At 38.3% G+C, this 19,778-nt stretch overlaps 1 protein-coding gene across 1 annotated transcript in view; it reads right to left on the bottom strand.

Annotated features, from left to right (window-relative positions):
- Efcab5 (EF-hand calcium binding domain 5) overlaps window positions 1-5,456 on the bottom strand; it is a 105,186-nt gene extending 99,730 nt beyond the window's left edge. Inside the window, exons 1-3 of the mRNA XM_005349504.3 lie at window positions 5,244-5,456; window positions 4,622-4,690; window positions 3,427-3,511 (exon numbers count right to left, since the gene is read on the bottom strand). Of these exons, the coding sequence (XP_005349561.1) occupies window positions 3,427-3,511; window positions 4,622-4,690; window positions 5,244-5,285 (196 nt within the window). The 5' untranslated portion in view covers window positions 5,286-5,456. The remainder of the gene's footprint in view (window positions 1-3,426; window positions 3,512-4,621; window positions 4,691-5,243) is intronic.
- Window positions 5,457-19,778: the final 14,322 nt, after the last annotated feature.

The following is a 19,778-nucleotide window of genomic DNA, read 5'->3' as shown; positions in this document are numbered from 1 at the left end:
AAAAAAAAAAAAAAGATTAATAGAGATCAGATTTGATTGCGGAGGACTCCCTGAAAATCCTTGCTACAGACAAAGAAATAAACCTAGAAAAGCTACAAGACAGGTGACATATATTTTACATGTTATATTTTAACATAAAGCAAAAAAAATCATCCTTGCCTGGCTTGTGTACAGTGTACAGTCAGTACTTGTGTTAATGCAGATGTGCATGTTACTTATTCATGTGTTTTCAGAGCAAGAGGAACAGATACCAAAGAAAACAGTGGCCCAGGGATCCAGCCTCTCTGAGTGCCTCTGTTGCAGTTTTCTCAAAGTTCTACATCCAGAACAGCTTCAAGGCTGCTGGCTCAGATGGTTCAACCTCACAAATTATTGTAGCCAGGACTACAGCTATGCTCCCATTGCACAGAGACTGGACAACAAATGTTATGACTAGTTTTCCCAGGACTTGACTATTATCCCAAATTTCTTAGGGTCTCCTAAAAATGCTGTTGCCCCCAGACAACAAAAGCAGTTTAGAGAAAACATGGTGCCCACATTCCAAAGCAGCAGGATGGGTGGTTTTCGGTCATTTGGTGGGTTAAGGATGCTTGTCACCATTTAGGAGAGTTGGTTATAAAGTTGTTATTGGTAATTGTCAGGAAAAAAGCTGAACAAAGGAGATTAGATTCAGGGATCTCTTCCTGAGGGAAAAAGGGGGATATAGTATAGAAATGACGCAATAAAAGGGTAGATGATTGAGTCTGCTTTTGAACAACCACTAGCCTCAAATAGTTTACATTGATATATGTGGAGCTTTGTATATTGATACAAATCTAAGGTTATTTTTGTTATACTGCATATATATTACTATTCTTGTTTATGGTATTATACCTATACAGCTCTTTTTTTTTGAGACAGGGTTTCTCTGTGTTGCTTTGGAGCCTGTCCTGGAACTAGCTCTTATAGACAAGGCTGGCCTTGAACTCACAGAGATTTGCCTGCTTCTGTCTCTTGAGTGCTGGGATTAAAGGTGTGCGCCACCACAGCCTGGCTAGCACCTCATTTTAAAATGTAATGTAAAGTTTTAGTACTTGAAAGCTATTTAGGATAATAAAGAAATATAGGTTAATAGTCATCTATTAACAATCAGAATTATAGTCATTTTAGGTATGTTTTTAAGGTCATACAGAGATATATTTTAGATATATAGGTGATCTTCAAACATTTTAAAAACTTACAAAATAGGGCATTTAAAATGCTTTAATAACATATAGCTTTTCATGACAATGAGACATGCCTGTTCCTGGCAGCACCATTCTACTTCAAAAAAAGATGGTGGGCATCAAAGACCCTCCATATGGAGCTTGCTTTCTTTGTTGCAAAAGCTAGCCATTTGGGCAAAAAGTTGCTCTTGACTGCTGACCATATGCTGTCCAAATTGGGCAAACAAGACACAAGAGACAGCAACTATCATACTGCCAAGACAGGGTAGGACAGTCCTTCAAAATTCTCACATCACAGGAAGTCTGTCAGATATTCTAGATCTATAGGCCGAAGATGGATGACCCAACATTGCAAAGAAAACCTGTGACTGTCTAAGCAGCCAACTGCTTCTGTAATTTCTATAGTTTTGGAAACTGTTCACTCTGCATTTACTATTTACTCAGGTAATATTATATCCTTCTAGGGTCTCTGATGGAGTTGAAGATGAGATAGTTAAAGTTTTATAGTTTTCCTTGCTACCAAATTAAAAAAAAAACCCAAAAGAGGTAATATATATATATATATGATAGCTTTAAGATGGTAATACAAGTTATGATAGAAAATGGTTTAGGTATAAAACTTTAAATTCATCAAAATAATACAGATAATAGAGTATTTTCTCCAAATATGCCAAATACAATTGGACTAGACATTGTGAATGTAATTCTTACCTGATAATTGTTCTTATTGTTTAGTTTTATTATGTTAGTGTTAAAAACCTTTCCGTTTTATTTAGACAAAAGGGGAAAATGTTGTAGAATATAGTATCCCTTTATACTGGGTGAAGATATGTTACTGTGGTTGGTTTAATAAAGAGCTGAACAGCCAATAGCTAGGCAGGAAGAGGTTAGGCAGGACTTCTGGAGACAGAGAGAACTCCAGAAAGAAGAAAGGCAGAGTTGCCAGCTGGACGCAGAGGAAGCAGGACATATAGGAAGAGCCATAAGCCATGTGACAGCATGTAGATTAAATGGGTTAAGTTATAAGCTAGTGGACAAGCCTAAGCTAAGACCAAGTTTTCATAATTAATAATAAGCCTCAATATCATTTTTTGTGAGTTGTAGGCCCAAAAGAATAATCCATCTACATATAACTTTAAAAAAGTTTATTTTGAATGACATTGCCCTCCATGGCTAGACAATGTTGCTTCCAAGACACATGTGTTATTAAATAAAAATCACATTATAAGACATGAAAGAAAAAGTCTGGAACTGGAGAGAATGCTCAGTGGTTACTAAAGTTTGATGCTCCTGCAGAAGACCAGAGTTCAGTTCCCATCACCCCTATTTGAGGCTCACAACCACCTATTTCTCTAGCTGCAGGGGATCCACCAACTTCTTGATACCTGCTTTTATACACAGAGGCATAGACATAAATAAAAATAAATATAAAATAAAAAGAAAGACAAACTAAAGATTGGAAAGATTTAATTCTTAAAGTGTATGCATCAATGCATTATAATAACAAATAATAAATAATTTGGCTTAATTCATATAAAGGAAAATTATTCAGAAAAGCATTTGGAAGTTGTAACTGGCATCTACACAGTTTTATAGTTAAAATTGCTTTTATAATTATTATTTCATTTCAACCTAGACCAGTCAAATACACAGAAACACCCAATACTTGGAAATGGAACTGAGGGAATTTATAACGTAATTTCTAAATTTTAAATTGCAAAATATTTCGGTTGGTACAGAATTTCACCAAGTATATGGAATTTGAAATAACTGTAGTGAAAGAGATAAATGCCTTGTATACTTTGTTATCGTTTGATCCTGTGATGCTTCAGTCTGCATAATCACGTGCCGTTGTGGTAAAGAATGGGGCTGGGGTGACTATGGGTCACACAGAATAAACGTATGATCAAGCATAAATATAGCATTAAAACCAATAAGCAAACCAGATCACAGAATTTCTCATTTTTTTAATGCTAAATGGGTTGCCTGCTAGAAATCTCTTTAGATCTCTTAGTTAAAAATTCTCTTTAACTAATTGGCACAGAAGGAATAGTCATGAGGCTGCCTCAGAGGTGTTTGGAGAGGGTGAGGAAACCCATCTTTACATATCGCCTAAATTACATCTAGAAGATCCTCTCAGGATCACATATTTTTTTAAAACACCAAATGCATCCTTGCTCCTTTAGACTCTGCGGTGTCAGGAGAAAGGCTGCGTCTGTACCTTCGGGCTTCATGTCATCCTGTGTCTCTTCCATCGCCTGGCTGCTGGTCTCTGGGGCAGGAACACTTTGTGTGTTTGGTGACATCTTTGAAAGGAGAAAAAAAACACCCGTTTCAAAATGAATGGCTTTTCCTTAAAGCTGCTTCAGGTTTCGATTAAAAGAGAGTTAATTACTTTGTAGAGTTACTAGCCATTCCTACTTACTTTTCTAGGATTTAGCATTGCGTGTCGGAGGTAAACTACACGTCTGTTTCCTGCATTCGCATTTTCAGATGTGTTGACTACTCTATCTCCTTATTGACAATGGAATGACGTGCTTGAGATACTATTCCAGCTGTACACTGACGCTCGAGTTATACAATAATTTATAAGAGCGCAATCTGAGACCATCTCATAGTTATATTTGACCTTTAAAAATGTCACTTTCCAAAAAGTGCTAGAATCATCTTCCATGTTTGTGGTAGAAAAAAAGAACACTTTATCTGATTTAAACCAAATTAAAGTTGAACTTTATGAATAATGGTAGCATTGTAGTTTGTTTGTAATATTTTGCTGGTGTATATAATAATAGGATTTAAAAAAACATATTCGTTAACTTAATGTGAATTCATGAATTTTAGTTGTCTCCTTTTAAAAAAATGTTCTTTGTCATGCAACCTTGCATTTTTAAAAGCAAAACTAGCTAAGTGATTAATACGGAGATTACATTTTTTTTTTTTTGATTTTTCGAGACAGGGTTTCTCCGTAGCTTTTGGTTCCTGTCCTGGAACTAACTCTTGTAGACCAGGCTGGCCTTGAACTCACAGAGATCCGCCTGCCTCTGCCTCCCGAGTGCTGGGATTAAAGGCGTGCGTGCGCCACCACCGCCCGGCGGAGATTACATTTTTTGCACAATAGTGAAGTCACCATAAAAGCTGGTTGCTCCTACACTAAGAGTAGCTGTGCAGATTCGAGAGAGCAGCAGCTGCATGTATAAGTTATAACAAACAGCTCTTTCCAGGTAATTCACCTGTAAACGCTATGGGAGTTTCTTGTAAGAGAAAAAAACACCAGCTTAATAATCAACATGCATTTGCCATTTTGCATGTGCTGCTTCCCTTTGAACATGCATACTTTTCTTTACTTCTTCATAAGGAAACGAATACAGTCAGCTTACTCTGTCACATTGCTATCTGATTATTTAGGGCAGCTCTACCTCCTCAGGCTCCTTTTCATCCTTTGAGTCCTGCTGCCCTTCCTTGTCTTCCTCTCTATTGCCATTGTCCTGAAACGGGAATAATATTAGTAAATGCTAATTACCAGGGACCCAGCTATTACTGTATGTTTTCATATACCAAATGCTTTTCCTTTCTTTTAAAAAAGTCACATAAAGAGTGAATTTAATCCCCAATAAAATGATAGAAAGCTGCTGCACTTGAAAATTCAAACAGTTAGAAAGACATGTAAGGTAGATATGGTGGCAAAAGCCTATAATCCTAGCACTTGGGAGGCTTAGACAGAAGGATCACTCTGAGTTCTAAGCCAGCCTGGGTTATATAGCAAGACTTCATTTCAAATAAAACAAAACAACAACAAAACCCCAAAGACATTATAATTAAGGAGTGCCAATCACCTAGAAGCAGGTCACTGTGATCCAACTGTTATTTTGCCCCCTCCCCCACATTTTTCCAAACCCACATTTCTATCAAAGCCATAGAAATATTTTCAATAAAAAGAAATAGTAAGTGAAGCAGTAAAATATTGCATCTCCGTTTTCTGAAGAATGTTGAATTTCAAAACCTCTCGTAAATGATTAAAGACAAAGATAGGCTAAGAACCTGCTCAGGTTTGGGCTGATCCTGAGATGCCAAGTCACTCATCTGACCACTCTAAAATGCCACCAAAGGATACTGGGAATACCGACACGATATTAATAACCAAGAGAGAGAAGGAAAACGTTAACAAGCAACACAAATACTCTGAAAGACCAAAATCTCCATCATCCCAGCCCCCACCACACCCCAGAATTCTACTGAATGTCGTGAATTCTCAACTGCTGAGATTTTCAAGTTGCAGAGCTGTTATTACTGTTACTGACTGAGCCAGGGCACTGTTCCTCTGGTGGTCAGGGAGACAACGCCGCCATAGCAGTCATCAGCACTCTTTCTAAGCCGGGAATAACAATGCAATTGACTTTTTAAACATTGCCACCTTCATTAACTTTATTTTTATGAAACAAGGAGTTACTATATAGCACAGGCAGGCTGCTAACTCCTGATCCTCCTGCCTCTACCCCCCAAGTGCTGGGATTAGAGGCATGCTACATCATGTCCAACTTGTTCATTAATGTTTGAAATAGTAATTAAGGTAAGGCAAAGAATACCTTTGATGTCCAACTAATTAATATGAGAAAACTGGTCAAAAGCATAATAAACTGTTGGTGAGGGCAGATTTCTATGAGCAATATGATTTATTTGGCCCATTTACTCATAGTGAGGAATTACAATGGTTTCCAGTTTTCCACGTCACTGGAAATGACTGCAATCCCAGCAAAAAATTATAAAATCATTGCTGTGCCAAATATCACGTTATAGTATGATTACATATAGGTGAGGCGCTGTGCAACGGGTGAATTATTGCTGGGTGTGGTGGCAGGGTGACTTCTGCACTCTCTGTACTCAAGAGGCTGAAGCAGGAGGATGACCAAGGCAAGGCCAGCAGGGGCTACACTGTGAGATCTTGTCTCAAAAAAAAGAAATTACATTCATGTGGTCTTTGCCTTCAGGGAAGTTACAATCTAGGCACTCTGTGATTTAGTATAGTATGTAGATGACACCCTGGTGCACTCATTTTCTTTTATCAACATAACACAAATTCCAATGGAATAAACTAAAAGTATCGCCACTGGAGAGAATAGAAAACGTCAAAAAAGCCTTTTAAAATGACTCATAAATAATAGAAAACAGAATTCTGTGCTGTCCTAACTGTATATTGCTTCCTTCTAGCTGTTCATCTCCTGAAACTGATAAGAAGTTTATTTCTTGTTAAGATCTCTTTTGTTAAGCCGGGCGATGGTGGTGCACGCCTTTAATCCCAGCACTCGAGAGGCAGAGGCAGGCGGATCTCTGTGAGTTCGAGACCAGCCTGGTCTACAAGAGCTAGTTCCGGGATAGGCTCCAAAGCCACAGAGAAACCCTGTCTCGAAAAAACCAAAAAAAAAAAAAAAAGATCTATTTTGTTTGGCTATACTCAGAAAAATTCAACTCAACAACCTGGAGTTTGAAAAGAGTGAGTTTCCAGTCTAGTGAGGGAGAAACAGTGCCATTCAGTCTGCAAAGTGGAGGTGTACACAACACACTGAGGAACAAAGAGGAATAAATAGCTATTTTTCTTGGGGCAAAGAAACAAATTATTAGGATAAATATTAAAGGACTAGTAAAAAAACTGTACAAAAGAGAGGGAAGAGTATTAGTGGCAGAAGAAGCATAGACTCAAGAGTAAAAAAGATGAGGCTTAAAAAGTACCTGTAGTATTCTGATGCTGTTAGCACACACCTTTAATCCCAGCACTTTGGGAGGCAGAGGCAGGTGGATCATAGTGAGTTCAAGGCCAGCCTGATCTACAAAAGGAGTTCCAGAACAGCCAAGACTGTTACATAGAGAAGCCTTGAAAAAACAAAAACAAAACAAAACAACAAAACAACAACAGAAAAGACCTGTAGTCACAGGCTGAAGAGATGGCTCAGCAGTTAAGAGTGCTGGTTGCTTTTGCAGAAGTCTGGGGCTCAGTTCTTACCATCCACATGGCAGCTCACAACCATCTGTAACTTCAGTTCTAGGGGATCTGACTCTTCTAACCTCTTTGGGCACCAAGGCATGAACGTGGTGCACATATATGCTTGTAGGAAAAACATTTATGCACATAAGAAATCATTAAAAATGGTAACAAACTACTATTTTAAAAGTTAATTCTGCCAGCAACATTGAGTACAGCCTATAATGTCAAAGATGTGAAGAAAAAACGAAGGTATATTTTGCATCTTAAATATTACACCATCCTTTGCTGTAGTCTAGGCCTACCAGACAGTGTTACTACCTGTTCTAGTTAGGATTATACTGCCGCAATGAAGCACCATGACCAATGTAACTTGAAGAGGAAAAGGTTTGTTTGGCTTATGCTCCATCATCTAAAGAAGTCAGGGCAGGAACTCAAACAGGGCAGGTATAAGTAGATGCTAATAATGTCCATGAAGGGGTACTGATTACTGGCTTGCTCAACCTGCTTTCTTATATTTCTTAGGCAGTATAATCCTAACTAGAACAGGTAGTAACACTGTCTGGTAGGCCAAGACCACCAGGCAAGGGGTGGCACCACCCACAATAGGCTTGGTCCTCCCCTATCTATCACGAATTAAGAAAATGCCCTACAGCCAGATATTATTATGTTACAACCTAATTCCCTCAGGTCCTTCTCAGACAGTACTTGAATTGTCTGTTTTTCTCTATTTGTATTGGTGGCCTCTGACGGCAAGAACCTGAATTTTGTCAGGGTTTTTTGAAGTCTAAATACACACATATTAATATACCCTGGCCAGATATGTTCGCAGAATATATGCATGGGAGAAGCCCTCAGACAAAGATGGATAATCCCATGGGTGGGATATTTCTACTTGTATGTTCTATTCTGTTTCCACACTTCTGTGGGGGTGTTAAACACAAGCTCTCCATTGCCTGCCCAATAAAGCATTTGTCTGACTTGCTCTACTTTGCTATATTACTTCCTAACTGCTTACCATTGTTTCCTGGAACTATCTTCCAAATGAAAGTGTACTCAAATCCTCAGGTCCAGGTCTTTTCCTGGGAATATCCCAACTAAAACAAGAACAATCATTAGGATTCGTAGCACAATTGAATCTGAAGATTTAATAGGAGAAGCAATCAAGAGGTAATTAAACATTCTTATTCAAAAAGCGAATGGATGATAATGTCATTAAGAGGAATAAGGAAAAGAGAGAACAGATTTGAGAAATGAAACTCTATGCCTGGAAATGTATATTTAAGTTACTTGATTGACTGGCTAATGTAGGCTTCTAGTAGTCATTTGAAGGCCACTGAGATGTGTTAAGAGAAATTTTTGAACAATCAGGTCCACTGGAAATGGACAGCAGCATCACCTTGCATATCAGGTACCCAATGCTGTGGCCTATTACTTTAACTGTACAAAGGTATGTCTCTCTTGTTTATGCTGCATTTGTTTAATTATGTAAAGATGTGTTACTGTTTCACCTTGCCTGCCTCATTGGTCTAATAAAAAGCTGAATGGCCAGTAGCCAATCAGGAGAGGGATAGGTGAGGCTGCCAGATAGAATAAGTAGTATAAATCTAGGCTAGAGGGAGAAAGAGAGGGACACGCCCAGCACCAGAAGCCAGACAGCCATCAGCCAGACACAAAAAGCTGTGAAAGTAAGATACACAGAAGGAAAGAAAGATAAAAAGCCCTGAGGCAAAATGTAGAAGAGGAGAAACAGGTTAAATTATAAGAGCTAGCAAGAAATGAGCCTAAACTCAGGCCAAGCACTCACTAAGTGTCCACGTCATGATTAGGGAGCTAGTTTGTGGTCCAAAAGAGAGTGCCTGCTACAACCTAATGTGAAGCCCTGCCCGAGATCCCAGAAGCTACTTAGAGTTTTGGCTAGGAGACGAAATCTGTAGATATAGTTGAAGCCCCTCCATACTCACTCTAAATCAATTTGTAATTTGGTAAATTGGAACACCTGTCATCTTGGTGTGTAGGACTGTCAATCAAATATGATAGAACATCCTTAATTAAGGAGTTTCCCAGATTAAGAAAGAAAGAAAGCAAAAATCATTGTGATTACCTTACAGCAATAGGTGACAAAGCTTCCTTTTACTTAGATTCTTTTTGAATCTGGACAGAGGATGCAATTCTTGATAACGTTAGAAGTTCACCAAAGAGAGTAGTTAGGAGGGGCAGGAAGATTCGAGATAAATGCTTGACGGCGAACAAGTGCTTCTAGGGAGATGACCCAGGCAGTACAATGCCTGCCACGCAAGCAGAAGGATGTGAATTCAGTTCCATGATACTCTCACAAAGCCAGGCATGGAGGCATACATCTGTGACCCAAGAAGTGGGAGGATGGAGTGGATCCCCAGAGCCGGCCAGCCTATCTATCTAGCCATAGATGAATTCTGGGTTCAGTAAAAGACCCGTCTCAGAAAGGAAGGTGGAGAGTGTCTGAGGTAGAGTCCAGGAAACTAAGGGAAATTAAGTCAACTCAATGTCAATAGTCTCATATGCTGAAGAGAAATAAAACATTAGAAGGACTGAAAATTAATCTTTAGCTTATTGGTAAATCACTTATGACCTCTACAAGAGGCCGTATTCTGAGTGCCTAATATACATTATTTAATGTAATCTTTCGGGCAGGTTTGTATTAGTAATTCCAATGTAATGCAACAAGACAGAGAATTTGTTTCAAATTGGTAAGTCAGAATTAAAGACAGTATCTTGAAACTAGTCTTTATAACATTAATTCTACTATTGAGTATTTAACCACAGTAATCAGTAGAGTTACTGAAAGCAAAAGTTGAAGAATGAAGGGAAAATTAAATTGTTGAGACAGTACCTAGCAAATAGGAACTCACTTATAAAAGCTGAAGTGATAGCATTAATTTAAAATGTAACTGATTGAAGACTTGGGATCATGATTTCAAAATATTTTTAATAGATTTGTTGAATTAATACATTAAGTAAAACTTATACAGTATTGGCTATGTACAAAATCACATATAGCATATATATGCACACATATGTACATATATAAAATATATTTATTTCCTGCACAGATCTCCTTAAGACCCTTGTAGTTTCCTGAGGGATAGAAACATTTGATTCTTTCTTGGGTGATGGGGCATCTTTCAGTATGGGGTGACTTTCTAATGAGGTTATTTGCCGGGATCTTTGTTACCTTAGGATAAGGGATGACTGCAATAAATGGGCCTACTTTGTTATTAATAGGTTGGAACTTTTAGCTGCCCACCAATGCCAGGTAGAGGATAAGAGGTGAATGTTGGGTTGAAGCTAATGGCCAAAGACAAAAATCAATGATGGTTTCATATATATGGTTCCATGAAAAGTCAAACAAGAGTTTGAAGAACTTCCGGATTCCTGAACACACCTTGCCTTAATCATGCCTTCATCAGCCTAATCATCTGTCCTTTTAAGTGTCTTTATATTAAACTATTAAACATGTGTCTCTGAGTTCTATAAAAAAAAACCTAATGCTAGTGTTAATATAAATGATAAAATAATTTTAAGTAAAAAACCAAGTTTGCTTTCCCGTTTCTGTGATAAAACATTCTGACTAAAGGGAAGGGAAGGGTTTATTTGGCTTACTTTTCCAGGTCACAGGCCATCAGGAAATGAAAACAGGAACTCAAGTAGATGCCATGGTAGAATATTGCTTACTGCCTCAATCTCTGACTTTCTCATTTGGCTTATGCTCAGCTAGCCTTCTCATAGAGCCAGGTCCACATGCCTAGGGATGAGCTGCCTACAGTGGATTGGGACCTCTCAAATCCATCATTAATCAAGATAATCTCTCACAGACATGGCCACAGGCCTAATCTAATTTGGCCAGTCCTTTAGTTGAGACTTCTTCTGGTGACTTTAGACTACGTCAAGTTGATAGATGAAGTTAATTAGGACAAATATAATGGAAAAAAAAGATAGCATTCATGGTCTAGTGTTTAGAGCAATAACATGAAAACCATAAAGAAAAGCCAAATTCTTTTTGTAAAATATCATAATATCAGAGATGAGAAATTCCTTTGATAGGTTTGTTAGTAAACTGGATTCAGCGGAAGAATCAGTGTCCATGAAGATAGGCCAGTAGAAATTATTCATGTCTAAAATACAAGTCGGGGAGTGAGGAAAAACAAAACAAAACTGAGCATTCAAGAGCTACAGAATAATACTAAATGGTGTAACTTATATGGAATTAGAATTCCAGAAAATAAGAATGAGGCAGAAGAAATGTGAAGAATAAACTGGCTGATAATTTTCTGAATTGCAAGGCGTCATAGACTCAAGAAGCTTCAAAAATTGTAAGCAGGGCTGCAGAGAAACCCTGTCTCAAAAAACAACAACAACAAAAAATTCTAAGCAGGATGAGTACAAAGAAAATCATCTTTTCACACAAATAAAGAAACTGCCAGATGTGGTGGCACACCTTTAATCCCAGCACTCAGAAGGCAGAGGCAGGTGGATCTCTGAGTTTGAGGCCAGCCTGGCCTACAGAGTGAGTTCCTTCTTCAAAAGAGATAGATAGGTAGGTAGATAGATAGACAGACAGATGAAGAGAAAAAGATTGTGTGTGTGTATGAGGGGGGGGGTGTCAAAATACAAAGAAAATCTTAAAGATGGGCAGAGAAATAAGAAACCTTATAGTAAAGCTGACTAATGTCTCATTAAAAGTCACAAAAAAACCAAACAAAAAAAAACCCCAAAACAAAAAACAATCATGGAATCTCTAAAGTAATGAAAAGAATTGCTAAAACTGGTAAAGCAAGACTTTTGTAGCTAATAAAAATATCTTTCCAAAATGAAAATGAAAAATTAAAACCCCAAATAAAACACACACACACAAAACCTGAAAGGATTTATTGCTGGAGACGTTTCATTTTTTTTTTTTTTTTTGGATTTTCAAGACAGGGTTTCTCTGTAGCTTTTTTGGTTCCTATCCTGGAACTAGGTCTTCTAGACCAGGTTGGCCTCGAACTCACAGAGATCTGCCTGCCTCTACCTCTTGAGTGCTGGGATTAAAGGCGTGCGCCACCACCGCCTGGCTACTGGAGACATTTCTAAGAAAAATTAAAGAAACATTTTTTTTTGAGAAAAAGAATGTGATACCAAATAGGAATTTAAATTTATGCGAAAGAAAGATGAGTGATGAAAATGGTACAAATGTGGGCAAAATAAGATACCACATTCCTAATCTTTATAAAAGGCATTGACTACCTAAAGCAAAAATCAGTAAGAATGTACTGTGCGATATACAATACTTGAAAACTAGAGCAAAGAATAGGAATGGAATGTACTGGTGCATGTATATTTTTACTATTAAGTAGTATGTAACGTACAATAGGATGATTAAAAGTTTATATTGTAAATCTCAGAGCAACTACTACAATAAAAAGATGAAGCAAAACCCAGAGCTATAGTTACTAAGTCATTGTTAGTAGAAATAAAAGGAACTAAAACAATCCATAAGAAGGCAGAGAAACAGGGAAAGAATATCAAGGATAGAATACTCATAAACATAGAAAATTACACTAAATGCCAATAGTTTAAACATAATATAAAAAACATAATTTAGCTTATGATGCAGAATTCCCCTCTCTATGTTGTGAATATGTTTTATTGCCATTGGTTAATAAAGAAGTTGCTTTGGCCTATGACAGAGCAGAATAGAGGTAGGCAGAAAAACTAAACTGAATTCAGGGAGCAAGAAGGCAGAGTCAGGCAGATGCTAATGTAGGGGCTGAAGGAGACAGATGCCAGAATCTTATCTGTGGGTTAATAGAAATGGATTAATTTCAGGTGTAAGAGCTAGCTAGGAATACACCTAAGGCATCAGCTAAACAGTGTTGTAATTAATATAGTTTCTGTGTGATTATTTGGGTCTGGGTGGCTGGGAAACAAAATTCAGTCTCCGTTTACAAGCGTAGGCATTAAAATGAGCCAGGTATAATGGTGTACACTTGTAATCCCAGTCATTCGGGAAGATATTTGAGGATAGACTGGATAACATAGTAAGATTCCGATAGATAAAGGAGCTAGAAATTGAGATGAAGATAGAGATATAGAAAGAGATTTAAATGATCTTTCCATAAAAATATACCTCAGGGTTGGCAGATGGCTCAGTGGGTGAAGACACTGTAGATGGAGAGAATCAACTCCTCCAGTTGTCCTCCGACCTCCAAATGCATTTTTTGGCATGCAAGCACCTGCCCACCCACTCCCACCTCTCCTATACTAGTAAATAAATGTAAAAAGTTTAGTTACAAGAATGTGCTTTAAATATAAAGGTATTAAAATAAGTTAAATGGATGCTTATTCCATGATGCAAAGTTTGAATTAAGGGAAAGAAGAAATGATTATATTAAGACAACGTCAATTTCAGAAGTCAGAATATTATCAGACAGCTTCCTTGGGAGCCGCAAAATATTTTATTTCTAGTAGTCACAGAAACAATATTGGTAAAATAGCAGTAATTATATGAGTAAAATTTAACATAAATTTTAACTATATGGACTGCACAATTATAATATTAATTGAATTGACAGCTAAGATATATGGCACTGACTGTAAAGGACCCTGAAATTAGAATTAGGACATTAGAGTGACCCAAGCCCCTGATCCATCTTGAAATCCTTTTGCCAATTGAAAACAGTTTGTCCTATGTTTGATATGAGACATGTATTAAGCTGAAAACATTGAAATGATCTCATTTGCTTTGCAAGAAGCCTATTTTCCGCAAGACCTACCCCAGCCACCTCTTTCTGCTAGAAAATATGTAACTAAAGTGGTTTAAGCTGTTTCATTAGGGCAAATGCAAAGTAAGGAGGAAGTAGTCGCGACAGAAAAGAATTTTACTATTTGCTTATGTATTGCAAATACATGGGGAATATGTGTGGGACCATATTAAATGGAGTTAAGGCAAGAAAGACAATATAATTAGGTGGATTTGACAGATTTACTGATATGAGTCCAATAATCAGATATATTAGACAATATATTTAATGTGTTAACAAAAGCAGCTCGAAGTGTCACTAACCATTTCCATGTTACTCCACAGTAGCCTATATCCAATTAAATTGAGATACTGGAACCTCCTTGGTATAAAGCAGAGGAACTCCAAAGGCTTAGAAGTATAGACATACTGAAATAGATTTATATGACCTGTATATCTCCTTTTCCCAACTATGTACATCACCAAGATGATTCAGGGGCCATCTCTTTATTAAGGTGTTGTGTGACTTTTCCTGGGAAGACATGAACAAAATACCTGTTCACCCTAGATAGGATACCGATGACAGACCAAAGGAAAGATTTCAAGTTGTGCTGGCTAGTTTTATGTACAACTAACTAGTTTTTTGACACAAGCTAAAGTCATTTTGCAAAAAAAAAAAAAAAAAAAAAAAGGAACCTTAATTGAGAAAATGCCTTACCAGATTGGCCTATGGGCAAGCCTGTGTACATTTTCCTGATTGTGATTATGTCAGAGGGTCCAGCTCACCATGGGTGCTGCCATCTCTTGGCTGGTGATTCTGGGTGCTATAAGAAAACAAGTTGGGCAAGCCACGAGGAACAAGCCAAATAGCATGACTCCTCCATGGCTTCTGCTTCAGTTTTCTGCTTCCAGGTCCCTGACCTGACTTCCCTTAAAGATGGACTGTGGTAGGGACATGTAAGTCAAGTAAATCCTCTCCTTCCCAAGGTGCTATTGGTCATGGTGTTTATCATAAGAGAAAACAAACTAGAACAAACAGCATGGATGGGAGGTGCAACCTTGTTTAGCCCTTCATAATCCATAGTGGTTTCCTATGACTCTTCTGACCTCTGAATTCTGGGATGCTGCTGCTGATTCAGGGATGCCATGCGTCTCCTTATCCCCGACAGTCTTGAAAGGACCAATCTATGCTGCTCAGTCTGGCTCAGGCCAAAGAGGGAGCTTGTCTGTGCTGCAGCCTGAAATTTGAAACTTGAGCTGGTTCTGTGCTTCTGATAGGCTTGAGGCTGGCACCATAGCCCTTGCTATCATCAGCTACATCTAGATGTCAAAAAGATCCAAGACCAGGATAGCAATCTTTAGCTCCACTATGCTTTATGCCACATCTTCTGAGGCAATAACTTTTCACCCTAAGGACAAGCTTAGTCATTTCTTCCATAAATTATCACTCAGGCTTTAAAGTCTTCCAAAAGCTCAACAGCATGGCATTTTTCTTTCTATTGATGCTTTCCCTAGGAACTTCAGCTTGTCACAAACTTTGCCACATTTGCCTTCAGGTGGCCTGGACAGATCTTCTTGTCCCTTTCACTCTTCTCTGAATCCCATCATGATTGCTTTTGTACTCTACAAACTCAATCTATATGTTGGTCAAAATCATTGAAATCTCTGACAACTTCCCCTACCTCATAAAGATCACATCTCACTTTAGCACTTAGTAAAGCCACCAAAGTCCCACACCAGTCCCAAGGTCCTCACTCTCATGTCCAGCGTGATGTGGGAGTGTCATATATCAATCTGTTGATTTCATTGGTTAAGGAATAAAGAAACTGCCCAGGCCCCTTGATAGGCCAACCCTTAGGTGGGTGGAGTAAACAGAACAGAGGGCTGGGAGAAAGAAGCTGAGTCAGTGAGTTGCCATGGTTCTCCCACTCCAGGCAGATGCAGGTTAAGATCATTCCTGGTAAGCCAGCTTGTGGGCTACACAGATTAATAGAAATGGGTTAGATCAATATGTAAGAGCTAGCCAATAAGAGGCTGGAACTATTGGGGCCAGGCAGTGTTCAAAAGAATACAGTTTCCGTGTAATTATTTTGGGGTATAAGCTAAGCTAGCCATGTGGGCGGCCGGGTGCCAGGGATGCAGCCTTGCCGCTCCTATTTCAACACCAGCGACTGGGCATTGCCCGTTTTTCGGGCAGAGCTCTCTCCGTAGTAACTGTCCTTCCTTTTGTTATCCAGTCCCTGATATTTATGGGAATCTCACCTGACAACAAGTGTCTATAGTAGCTAGTGTAAGCCAGTCTATCTGAGACTTGTTTACCTGATACTACCTTGGGTTACGCAGCCTTGGTCTTAAAGAGGGATTGGTAGTTATTTTGCTCAGTTTCTCTGCTTACACACTTTTTCATTGCTCATTTGAAAACTTCCCCATCCAAGTAAATTAGATATTGAGTATTCCCTTTGTATTATAGTTTCTTGTTCTGGGTCATTGTTAAGGTCTCTGTCTGCATGCTGAATTATGGACTTCCCTTCCTCTGTATTGAAGTTGAACCTCAGGAATATCCTCTATCACTTCTATCTCATATTCTTCCTCTTCCCTGAAAACTGTGCCAATGGGTTGGAAGGTTTGGGATCCCAGAAAGAGTTGTTTAGCAAAGATCTAACTTTCCCTCTCTCTCCTTCGCATCTCACCAGCTGTGAGAACTAGCAAACCATCACTTCTCTCTCATCCTCACTTTGTTCTTTTCTTGCAAACCAGAGGCTAAAACAGCCAACAACATTCATGTCTTTTGCCCATCACAATTCCTCCTTAGGTAAGCAAGTTCTTTCCTGGAAGATAGCTGAGCCTCCGAGGCATCTTTTATTGGCCACAACAATGACCACACAACTGATGCCACAGCCTGCTTATGATCCCATCCTGTGTGTGCCATTTTCGGGCAGTGTGTTCTCTAGTTCATCAGTTGTTTCTGGGGACATCTGCATTCTCATGTAATGGACCTCACTCATCAAAGAGACATGCCTTCTCAGATCAAGTAGAGGAAGATGGCATCCCTGGATTTCCCACAAAGACATTACTCTCAGATGGCTTGGCCTGGCTGCAAGTTCTATCATCCACTGCAGAGAGCATGTAACCACCACTATAACAAGGAGGCAATCCATCCCATATCACATGGAGAAAGTAGCCATTTTGCAGTTACTCTGTCGTCACACAGATATGCCTGAGTTGAATGTCTCATCACCAATTGCAGAGGCCGTACAACCATTCTGCTCCAATTCATCTTTGTTCCTGCATATATCCCTGTTCAAGTGCCAACTGTGTTGCGTGACATTTTTGAGGGTGACACAAACAAATGCCTATTCACCTCAGATGGAGCGCTGATAATAAACCAAAGAAACTATTCTATACATGACGTTTAGTGGAACAATGAACTTGCTGGCATTGTGTGCATAAGGATGGGTGAGAGATGACATACAAGAGCACAAGTGACTCAAAGGCATCTAATAGTCAGAAGTCCACTACAGCATGGGTGATGACTCACAAAAGCCGCATCCACGAACAACTTAGAGTCAGTTCAGCTGATCAGAGACTTTCTTCTCCTCAGCATACATAACTCCAAAGAGGAGCCCTGTAACTTGTGACATTCAAGGGTTTTCTGAGACATTTTAAGTTCTTTTGCCTCTGAGATACGCTGTTTTCTTTTCTTCTTAACTCTTAAAACTCCTCTCTGTAGGAGAGAATATTTCAGTTTGAAGAAAATAGGTACACAACATAAAACAACAATAGCAAGTAGGAGTGCCTGTATTATTTGTGTGTGTGAAAAACATGACTTTATCCAAAATATATGCCAACCTCTTACCCACTCTCTTTTCTTTAGCCTTACTTTGTGTTCGAGTGTTCTACCTGCATGTATGTGTGCCACATGAAAGCCTGGTGCCCATGGAGATCAGAAAAGGGTGTTGGCTCTCCTGGAAACGGAGTTTCAGATGGTTGCAGCTACTACGTGGGTGCTGGGAACCAAACCCAGGTACTCTGTAAGAGCAAGTTCTCTTAACTGTACGCCATTGTTCCAGCCTTCCTTCCCTCTTGTAATGGAAGGAAGTGTCAAATCCCTTTTAGGAATCTGACAGTTTGTTAAAACACCACCTGTAGTATAAACTGAGAATCTGAAAACTAAGTCTCTTTCATACAGACTGGCATCATATTCAAAACAATGATGTGTTGGGGAAAAAGAATTTCCACTTTTTAGGGATTTCAGAAAAGCTAATGTTACTTTGGGGGCCCCCTAAGTATTTCCATAGTCTACTAGTTTAGGTGGAGTCTTGCAGTGAGCAAGCAAGAGATGGAGCTTTAATCCATTTGAATCACAGTGGTTTGAGTAAGGCCAGAGAACCATTATGTGAAGATTTCATCAGTTTTCAACAGTGTAATTAGAATAAAGACACTAGCAATTAGTAGAACCACCATATTTTCTCTCTGGTTTTGGAAGAAGAATCATTATCATGTTAAAGGCTAAGTTGAAACATACACACCAAGATAGAAAATGAAAAAAACATACACACCAAGATAGAAAATGAAAAAAAAACATACACACCAAGATAGAAAATGAAAAAAAAAACCTAGTCATTTCTTAGGGTGAGAGAATGAGAGACTGTAGATATAAATGGTATCAATAAAGATTTGGAGAAAGTGGATAGATGGATGCCCTCTTGTGCCAATTTAATTTGTCTTTTTAGCTGGTGGGAAAAAAACAAATCTTGGAGAATGACTGTGGATAAACGTAAATTCACTCGGGTGTTACTCTACATTTGTGTGTGCTCATTTACATATACTATTTTTTAAAAAGCAACTCAGCCCATCTTCTGGAACCTGGTACACAGCTATTGATCTCGTATATGCTTTTATATGATACAAATTCATAAAGAACACCAGGAGCTGTTTGCTTTAACTTGGCAGGACAAACAAAATACACATTGATTATTCTTTATCCAAAATGATTGAAACCAAAAATATTTCTCATTTCTCTGTTTTTAGATTTTAAAATATTTACTTGCAATGAAAAATCTTGGGGATAGGTTTCAAGATTAAACCTGAAATTCATTTATGCTTCATGTATACATTACATACAGAGTCTAAAGGTTATAAAATCTATAGTTTTAATAATTTTACATAAGAAATAGCTTTGTGGTATTTAATTTACCACTTGTGACAGCATGTTAACACCAAAATCATTGGATTTGGAAATGATCTTGACTTCAGATTAGGGATGTTCAACCTGTGTCCTCACAGTCTTGATTCAGACTATGTCAATTCTCGTGTTCTGTGCCATTTCACAAATAATTTGAGCATCTTGATCTAATTCAGTTTCACATTGATCCAGTGACACATGAATGACTGCATTCTAATTGTACCTGAGAATCAGGGAACAGGAAAGTCTTTAACTGTTACCTTATAAGATATATGCAAACAAGAGGATAGGAAATAAATTCCACTCCTGATACCAATTTCTTTAGTAATTAAGTGCTAATTATTAATATTGTCTCAGCTTTAAAAACAGCTTCTCTGATACTGAATCTGAGACTGAAAATCTTATTTATTTGTCCTGGCAGCTAGTTTTTTTCTACCTCCAGACTGCTTCTTATAGTCTCTTGGTTCTTATGTTCTATAAAGGTTTCTTCATCTTGGTAGTAGCAAGAGTTGAACACAGTTTGTAGTTTTTCTGTAGTTCTGCATTTTTCATCAAATTGAAGACAGCAGTAGTAACTAGTTAGAGCTTCTGCCTCTTTGGTTTGAGGTCCATGGCTAAATTACTTTCTCTCTCTCTCTCTCTCTCTCTCTCTCT

Source organism: Microtus ochrogaster, chromosome 7 (genome assembly GCF_000317375.1).
Source record: "Microtus ochrogaster isolate Prairie Vole_2 chromosome 7, MicOch1.0, whole genome shotgun sequence".
Taxonomy (NCBI): Eukaryota; Metazoa; Chordata; class Mammalia; order Rodentia; family Cricetidae; genus Microtus; species Microtus ochrogaster.
The sequence above is the reverse complement of the archived record's forward strand: the minus strand, read 5'-3'. Positions and strand labels throughout refer to the sequence as shown.